The 8,559-nt window shown below is 44.1% G+C and overlaps 3 protein-coding genes and 1 long non-coding RNA gene across 4 annotated transcripts; 1 reads left to right on the forward strand and 3 right to left on the reverse strand.

The window, feature by feature from the left end:
* Window positions 1-908: 908 nt before the first annotated feature.
* LOC128272396 (uncharacterized) lies at window positions 909-2,886 on the reverse strand. The gene is made up of 2 exons (XM_053010197.1): window positions 2,041-2,886; window positions 909-1,980 (listed from the first exon to the last, which is right to left on the reverse strand). Exons 1-2 carry the CDS (start codon window positions 2,826-2,828, stop codon window positions 1,974-1,976), a joined length of 795 nt encoding a protein of 264 aa, XP_052866157.1. The 5' UTR covers window positions 2,829-2,886; the 3' UTR covers window positions 909-1,973.
* Window positions 2,887-3,178: 292 nt separating this feature from the next.
* On the reverse strand, window positions 3,179-4,636 carry LOC128272397 (uncharacterized). Its single transcript, XM_053010198.1, has 3 exons — window positions 3,766-4,636; window positions 3,565-3,705; window positions 3,179-3,497 (listed from the first exon to the last, which is right to left on the reverse strand). The coding sequence occupies exons 1-2, from the start codon at window positions 4,539-4,541 to the stop codon at window positions 3,699-3,701; spliced, it is 783 nt and encodes a 260-aa protein (XP_052866158.1). The 5' UTR covers window positions 4,542-4,636; the 3' UTR covers window positions 3,179-3,497; window positions 3,565-3,698.
* Window positions 4,637-5,454: 818 nt separating this feature from the next.
* LOC128273920 (uncharacterized) lies at window positions 5,455-6,523 on the reverse strand. The gene is made up of 3 exons (XR_008269273.1): window positions 5,764-6,523; window positions 5,566-5,703; window positions 5,455-5,492 (listed from the first exon to the last, which is right to left on the reverse strand). It is a non-coding gene; the product is annotated as an uncharacterized LOC128273920 (long non-coding RNA).
* A 442-nt stretch (window positions 6,524-6,965) lies between these two features.
* Window positions 6,966-8,319, forward strand: LOC128273021 (stromal cell-derived factor 2). The gene is made up of 4 exons (XM_053010925.1): window positions 6,966-7,106; window positions 7,342-7,540; window positions 7,610-7,737; window positions 7,824-8,319. Exons 1-4 carry the CDS (start codon window positions 7,034-7,036, stop codon window positions 8,084-8,086), a joined length of 663 nt encoding a protein of 220 aa, XP_052866885.1. The 5' UTR covers window positions 6,966-7,033; the 3' UTR covers window positions 8,087-8,319.
* The last annotated feature ends 240 nt before the right edge of the window (window positions 8,320-8,559 follow it).

The following is an 8,559-nucleotide window of genomic DNA, read 5'->3' on the forward strand; positions in this document are numbered from 1 at the left end:
ACGATCACTGGACGATCGCGCTGGTGGTGGTGATCCCGTAGGCTCCCGAAGAGTGCGTCTTTCACCGACAGACCGACCCGAGAAGCGAAGGTGCATCTGATTCATCTGGTGCCATTTCTGCCCATCCGCACTCATCGGACATCCTTGAAGATCGACCATCCTCTCGGGCAGTTCCATTCCTCGGGGCGTTCCATCCGTTCCGACCGTGGTGCGTGAACCACAATGCGTAAGCAGCTTTCTGCCGAAAGGCGAGGGACATTTGGGGGCTGCCATGTGATTCAGCTTCTTTGGCTCGTCCGTAGATCCGTCCATCTCGCTTCACCGATTAGTCGGTTTCTATGCGAAAGACGTCAGTTTGAAGTCTGCAATAGCCGGATTACAATATTGAAACTGCTGGATTTCATTACTTATGACGCAAAGAAGATGATGTTTAACTTGTAGGATTTTATTTAAAATAAATCAAGGAAGGCCAATTTTATATTTTCGTGTCATGCTTAACACAATATTTTATTTTAAAATTTCATTTACATATTTGGAAATATATATGAGCACCACACAAATATCTCCCGGGAACTTGCTAATAGTTGTTCAAAGGCATGTTGGTTTACTACATCACATTACTAACAGCATAAGCATGAAATTTAGTTTACAAATTGAATTTCAGTTAGTAAAATCCGTTACGGAATAATTCTTTGCAATAAACGGTCGACGAACAACCCGATCTGGAAAAATTGTATGCAATTTCGGTGTCGCGTGCAATCTCGCACCCGCGTTTTTAAACCTTTGACGCTACCTTCGTAGTAGCAACTGCGTTTTCCAGTGTAATCACGACAAAATAACTTCAAAACTATAACTATAATGTACAGGAAACGAACGGTGGACGTAGCGCCGATAAAGATTTAATTGCAATCCAATAATTATTTTATTAAGAAAACTGAACAATATTTACAACAGTGAAAGAGAAACTTATTTAGCAAAGATAATGCCAAGCAAAGAACTATTTTCCTAACTAACTACAAGGTAGTAATTACAACATGAGGTTGTCCAGTGTTTCAGCCAGCTCACTTTTACAGTATTAGTTTAGTCCCCTAAAATAGTGCCTGATTACTAACATAAAGTTGCTAGTTTTCTATTCTGTTTTTTGATGGTACTAGACGGTGTAAATGCATACTGCATTTTCTTATATATGACTAAGAAGGAATTCTTAGTCTTTCGGGTGTGTGTGTGTGTGCATTGTTTGCTATCGTTGTTCCCCTAGTAGCCACCATTAGGCAAAATATGTTATCATAATTGTCGTCATAATCATCAAAATTTTATCCTCGTCGCGTCGTTAGCTTCAGATTGCTGCACTTAACAATACAAGGTTTTCTTAACAAGGTTTCTCGTAAATCGTTTGTCCTAAGTTGCGGCTGAACATAATCCTGCTAGCGACCATCAGTACGCCGGCATAAAAAAGCAGTCGCTAAGTAGCAGCGAAACGCAAATGCTTAGGGTGTCCTCTACGATGGGCTGCTGCTCCAATCTATGAAACGCGCTTCGAGATGATCCTATTTTGCTGGCGTTTGTGGACGGAATAATCATGCTTAATCCGTTCGCAAGCTCGCCCTTCTACGACGTGTTGGTGAGGGAAGAGAACCTTCGAGGGATGATCACTCGCTCACCAACCTGCTGCTTTTGCTCGATCTCCTGCTAGAGGATCAAGGGCCGCGATCACGTTTCCACCATACGAGATGTTTGGCTAATCTCGTTTAAAATACAGCTGCAAACTGCAAAACCATCAATAATTCAATGTTATATTACCATGTGTTCCCCTGTTATACCAAAGATTACATGCCAGTCCGAGAATGTGGCATCAGAGATTGTCAAAGTTGCAGCCACATCAGAAACTCTCTATCTTCTATCTAACGTGTTGTGGAAGGCACCCTCAGTTTTTGGGTGAGTTGCGTTGGTGCTTTGGGGTGCGGTTGTTTTTGTTACACACTGCAAATAAAAGAACCATGGCAAACCCATAACTCTAACACCAGTAACCTACATACTTACCATCGTCGAGGTTCGGTTTTGGATCTAAACTGCGAGTGTTTGACGTATAAGGACATTTTCCTTTCGAACTCGTTATACTCGTAGGTGTCGTCGTAATGCTGCGTTACATTATACAGCACCCGCAAGGTGTTTGTATACTTCGACAACACAATAGGTCTTTTGGGTCTCTGCTTCTTCCACACACATGTATTTAAAAACTGGCGTTCAAAATAGAAATCAACTAGTTTTTTCAAAACTTTGTCACCTTTCAATTTGGGGCCGCGTTTTCTTTTGGCCAGCATGTAATTTAGCACGTGTGGGAAGCATTGTGGTGATGCTGCTTCCAAATTCATGAGCTGCTCCAGGCAGCGCACCGGAAGCTGCGGAAGCTCATCTGAATTGGAAGCAGCGAGCTGCGGGTCGGATGGAGCAGGGAGCTGCGGGTCAGATGGAGCAGGAACGGTGGTAACTTGCACATGCATCGCGACTGGTGGCGTCGAAAACATCGCCTGCTGAGAGGAAAGCTGCTCCTCCAGCCACGCGATGCGTTTCTCCAATTCCTGTTGAGCGTAAACCTTAGGCTCCAACGCTTCCAGTTGCGCGACGCGCTGCTCCTGAGCGGAAACCTTGTCTTCCAACTCCTCCATTGGCGACAGTAGGGCATTGCAGGCGCAATCCGAGGCATTGGTGGATGTTGGTTCAGGCAGAATCTCGTATTTCACTGCGGCATCGTCTGACACCGTTAGCTCTTCTACATAAGAAGCGTTAAAAGTTTCTATATATTCGATTAACTTCACCTCCCGATTCATTTCTCGGCTCTGCAAAACGGGTTTGCCTGATAATTGAACGTTTTCTTGAAGAGAACTCTCAGAGTTTTGGATTGTTTGGGCTCTGCTTTGTTGTTCTTTGCGCTTCACTTTGATAGGAATGACAGCGTGTCGAGGTGAAAATGGTAGTGGTGAAAAAAGTTCATACTCAACATAAAATAAAGTAATTTTACAAAATAATAAGAACAATATTTGTCGGTGTATATTTATATTATTAAAAAACGTAGATCCCGTCGTTTGGAAAATAGTATCTGAAACTGTAACTGTAAGCTGAGAAACACAGAAATACATGAACCATGTATCGTCTTTAATTATCTTTATTATCTTCTGCGTTAATCGCAAATCCGATGCGAATAGAATTATTTTGTTGCGTTTGTTCTATTTACATTCCCGTTTTCTCCGCTCAAATACAGTAAATACATCAAATCGAGAGACTTCTACGACGCGTTGGTGAGGGAAGAGAACCTTCGACGGATGATTCAAAGAATGATCCCTCACTCACCAACCTGTTGCTTTTGCTCGATTTCCTGCCAGAGGATCAACGGTCGCGATCATGTTTCCACTAAACGACATGTTTGGCTAGTTCCTTGGACGTAGCGGCACGTTCACGATCGGTACTGGGGCTGATCTCGTTCAGAATACTGATGCAAACTGCAAAACCATTAGCAATTCAAAAAGTTATATTACCATGTGTTCCCCTATTATACCAAAGATTTACCTGTCAGTCCGAGAATGTGGCATCAGGGATTGTGAAAGTTGCAACCACACCAGAAACTCTCTATCTTTACGTGTTGTGGAAGGCACCCTCAGTTTTTGGGTGTGTTGCGTTGGTGGGTTGGGGTGTTGTTTTTGTTACACACTGCAAATAAAAGAACCATGTCAAACCCATAACTATAAGACCATTAACCTACAAACTTACCTTCCTCGAGGTTCGGTTTTGGATCTAAATTGCGAGTGTTTGACGTAGGACGACATTTTCCTTTCAAAATCTTTGTACTCATAGGTGTCGTCGTAATGCTGCGTTACCATGTACAACACTCGCAAGGTGTTTCTATACTTTGACAACGCAACGGGTTTTTTGGTTTTCGGCCACATCCACACACATGTATTTAAAAACTGGCGTTCAAAATAGAAATCAACTATTCTCTTCAAAACTTTGTCACCTTTCAATTTGGGGCTGGGTTTTCTTTTTGACATTATGTACTGTAGCACTTGTGTGAAGCATTGTGGTGATGCTGCTTCCAAACTCACGAGCTGTTCCAGGGAGCGCACCGGTAGCTGCGGAAGCTGCGGAAGCTCATCTGAGTTGAAGGCGGGGAGCTGCGGGTCGAATGGAGCGGGAACGGTAGTGACTTGCACTTGCATCGCGACTGGTGGCGTCGTAAACATCGCCTGCTGAGTGGAAACTTGCCCCTCCAGCCACGCGACGCGTTTCTCCAACTCGTGTTGATAGGAAACCGTAGCCTCCAACTCTTCCAGCCGCGCTACGCGCTGCTCCTGAGCGGAAACCTTAGCTTCCAGCTCCACCACCCGCGCCAGTAGGACACTGCAGCTGGTGCACTCCGAGGCATTGGTGGATGTTGGTTCAGGCAGAATCTCGTATTTCACTGCGGCATCGTCTGGCACCGTCAGCTCTTCAACATAAGAAGAGTTAAAAGTTTCTAAATATTCGATTAACTTCACTTCCCGATTCATTTCTCGGCTCTGCAAAACGGGTTTGCCTGATAATTGAACGTTTTCTTGAAGAGAACTTTCCGAGTTTTGGCTTGTTTGAGCTCTGCTTTGTTGTTTTTTGCGCTTCACTTTGATAGGAATGACAGCATGTCGTGGGGAAAATGGTTGTGGTGAAAATGGTAGTGGGGAAAATGGTTGTGGTGAAAATGGTAGTGGTGAAAATGATTCATACTCAACATAATATAAAAATTACCTTATACAACAATATTTGTCGGTGTGTACTTAATTATATACAATGAAACATTAACCTTTCGTAGGCAATATGTGTACAACTGAATTGACTATAATCAGTTACATTGTGTGATGTTTTTTTTTCAAAAAATATATGATTTCTCATTCCGCCAGTGGGGGTCGCTTTTCTCGTGTGTAACACATTCAACACAAAACAACTTTCAAGGAACAAAATATGTCACAGAAAACAAATAAGTATATTATTAAAAAAACCTAGTTCCCGTCGTTTGGAAAACAATATCTGAAACTGTAACTGTAAGCTGAGAAACACAGAAATATTGGAAATGTTGAGAACACAAGAAACACAGAAATGTTACATGAACCATGTAACATCTTCAATTATCTTTATTAATCAATTATCGTTAATCGCAAATCCGATGCGAATAGAATTATTTTGTTGCGTTTGTTCTATTTACATTCCCGTTTTCTCCGCTCAAATACAGTAAATACATCAAATCGAGAGACTTCTACGACGCGTTGGTGAGGGAAGGGAACCTTCAACGGATGATTCAAGGAATGATCTCTCACTCACCAACGTGATGCTTTTGTTCGATGTCCTGCCAGAGGATCAACGGTCGCGGTCACGTTTCCACTAAACGACATGTTTGGCTGGTTCTTTGGACGTAGCAGCACGTTCACGATCGGCACCGGGGCTGATCTCGTTCAGAATACTGGTGCAAACTGCTAAAACATTAACAATTCAAAAAGTCATATTATCATGTGTACCAATGTATTACCATGTTACCAATCTTACCTGGCAGTCCAAGAGTGAGTCATCAGGCATCGGGTATTGTCAAAGTTGCAGCCACACCAGAAACTCTCTGTCTTTGCGTGTTAGGGAAGGCACCCACAGTTTTTGGGTGTGTTGGAGTGTTGTTATTTTTGTTACAAACTGCAAATAAAAGAACCATGACAAACCAATAACTATAACAGCATTAACCTACAAACTTACTATCGCCGAGGTTCGGTTTTGCATCTAAACTGCGAGTGTTTGACGTATAAGGACATTTTCCTTTCGAACTCCTTATACTCATAGGTGTCGTCGTAATGCTGCGTTACCTTATACAGCACCCGCAAGGTTTTTTTATACTTCGACAATACAATGGGTCTTTTGGCTCTCTGCCATATCCACACACATGTATTCAAAAACTGCCGGTCAAAATAGAAATCAACTATTTTTTTCAAAACTTTGTCACCCTTCATTTTTGGGCTGGGTTGTGTTTTTGACAGCATGTAATTTAGCACTTGTGGGAAGCATTGTGGTGATGCTGCTTCCAAATTCATGAGCTGCTCCAGGCAGCGCACCGGAAGCTGGGGAAGCCCATCTGAATTGGAAGCAGGGAGCTGCGGGTCGGATGAAGCAGGGACGGCGATGACTTGCACTTGCATTGCGACTGGTGGCGTCGAAAACATCGTCTGCTGAGTGGAAATTTGCTCCTCCAGCCACGCGATACGTTTCTCCAACTCGTGTTGAACGCAGACTTTAGCCTCCAACTGTTCCAGCCGCGCGACGCGCTGCTCCTGAGCGGAAATCTTAGCATCCAGCTCCACCACCCGCGACAGTAGGGCACTGCAGCTGTTGCAGTCTGCGGTATTGGTTGTTGTCGGTTGAGGCAGAATCTCGCAAAGCACTAGATCCGGCATAATCATCTCTTCTACATAAGAAGAGTTACAAGTTTGTACATATTCGATTATCTTCACTTGCTGATTCATTTTTTGGCACTGCAAAACGGATTTGCCTGATAATTGAACGTTTTCTTGAAGAGAACTCTCAGAGTTTTGGCTTGTTGGGCTCTGCTTTGTTGTTCTTTGCGCTTCACTTTGATAGGAATGACAGCGTGTCGTGGTGAAAATGCTTGTGGTGAAAATGGTAGTGGTGAAAAAAGTTCATACTCAACATAAAATACAGTAATTTTACAATATAATTAGAACAATATTTGTCGGTGTGTAATGGCCATAGTTAGACTTTACGCTTCATTGTATACAATGAAACATCAAGAACTTTCAAGAAACAAAATATGTCGCACAAATTTGCGGTCCACGCCACACTCTACGCCCCTTGCTGAAAGGGCTTAGTTCACGTACATCACGTCAGCTTGAACTGTCGTCAGTGGGTCATCATCATCACATCAGAAGTAAAAAGACATCGTTCGTCCCGTTGCGGTTTGCTCGTGATAAGTTTACCTAGCAGTCCAACGAAATATCGATCTAACGTAACAAAGATGACCGGCAGCAGCACAATACCATTTCTAGTCATAGTTTTCAGTTTTGTAAGCCCCATAGACGTAACGCTCGGTAAGTGTTTCACTCCGCCAAAGCTAGGTAGCTTCCAAGTTGTTTTGTGTTTCGCAGTAATGTGTTGGTAGGCGTTGATTGGTCGGTCGCCGACTTCTGATGTGGATGCAATTTACGCATGTGTGTTGGTTGGTCGGCGATTGAACCGTGGATCTAACCGGCGGAATCTCGCGCTGTTAGAACCACGTCAGTCGATTTTATCAGCAAACTAATGGGTTATACTACATTTTTCCAGCGGCCCGCAACAGCCGACATGTAACCTGCGGCACGGTACTAAAGTTGCAAAATGTTGACTACAATGTGAGGTTACATTCTCATGACGTAAAATATGGCACCGGTTCGGGGCAGCAATCCGTCACGGCCACGGAACTGCAAGAGGACGTAAACAGCCACTGGGCCGTGAAGGCTGCCACCGGGAAGCACTGTGAGCGAGGGTAGGCGGCTTTTATACAAATGAACCAGCGAAACATTGAGCTAATGTAACCTTTTGCGAACATCTCCAGGGAGCCGGTCAAATGCGGTGACACGATCCGGCTGCACCATTCGGTGACGAACAAAAATCTTCACTCGCACCACTTCCAGAGCCCGTTGTCGGGAAATCAAGAAATCTCTGCCTATGGTGACGACCACGGTGAGTGATTACGCACGGGCAACAGATCATTATCTGCGTTCCTGTGGGCCGTTGTTGACTAACCGCACGCTCAATCTGCGTTACAGGGCAAGGCGATAGCGGCGATCACTGGGTATTGATCTGCTCCGGTGACAGCTGGCTGCGCTCGAATCCGGTCCGGTTCCAGCACAAGGACACGAATATGTATCTGGGTGTGTCAGGTCGTACATTCGGTCGGCCAATCAACGGACAAATGGAGGTGGTCGGTGTTCCGAATCCGTACTCGGGCACGGAATGGGTGGCCGCCGAGGGACTGTTTATACATCCCACGGAGAAGGACAGTGGGCCGCGAGTTCACACGGAGCTATAGGAGCGCCGGCTGTTATTTATTTCGGAAAGGCACACAAACACACCCCAGGAATAGCTCAATCGAAGGCGGTTTATTGTATGACGAAACCAACTGACTTTAGTGTCCAAAGCACTGCTCGGATTCCTTCGGAAGAATCCTGCGAAAAATAAACCAACGCGGACACCTAAGCAGTTTTCTTTCTTTTGTTTTTGGTTTATTCAAATTTATTGGTGCCATTTGGTTGGAAAATGGTTTGAGGGACCTAACCATTAAAAAGTGAAAAACTCTACCCATGGTGATGAGGACCCTGAAAATCCGTGCGCAGGTTGAAGCAGTCGGAACTCCCTTCGATGCGAATAGATACGGGTGGCGGGCTAAGGGTGAAAATCCGGTCGAAGTTCCTGCGAACAAAAGTTTAATTTAATAAAAGTAATTAATAATTATGATAAAATTCAAGAAGAAGTGTAGCTACTGAACAGTTTAATAATATGGTG

This window comes from Anopheles cruzii, chromosome 3 (assembly GCF_943734635.1).
Source record: "Anopheles cruzii chromosome 3, idAnoCruzAS_RS32_06, whole genome shotgun sequence".
Lineage (NCBI taxonomy): Eukaryota > Metazoa > Arthropoda > Insecta > Diptera > Culicidae > Anopheles > Anopheles cruzii.

What these genes read in the sequence shown, in the direction of transcription:
- LOC128272396 (XM_053010197.1), bottom strand. Translation starts at nt 2,828, where the DNA reads ATGAATCGGGAGGTGAAGTTAATCGAATATATAGAAACTTTTAACGCT.
- LOC128273021 (XM_053010925.1), top strand. Translation starts at nt 7,034, where the DNA reads ATGACCGGCAGCAGCACAATACCATTTCTAGTCATAGTTTTCAGTTTT. An exon ending in CCCCATAGACGTAACGCTCG is followed by an intron (nt 7,107 to 7,341) that starts GTAAGTGTTTCA and finishes ACATTTTTCCAG; the next exon opens with CGGCCCGCAACAGCCGACAT. An exon ending in GGGAAGCACTGTGAGCGAGG is followed by an intron (nt 7,541 to 7,609) that starts GTAGGCGGCTTT and finishes GAACATCTCCAG; the next exon opens with GGAGCCGGTCAAATGCGGTG.
- LOC128272397 (XM_053010198.1), bottom strand. Translation starts at nt 4,541, where the DNA reads ATGAATCGGGAAGTGAAGTTAATCGAATATTTAGAAACTTTTAACTCT.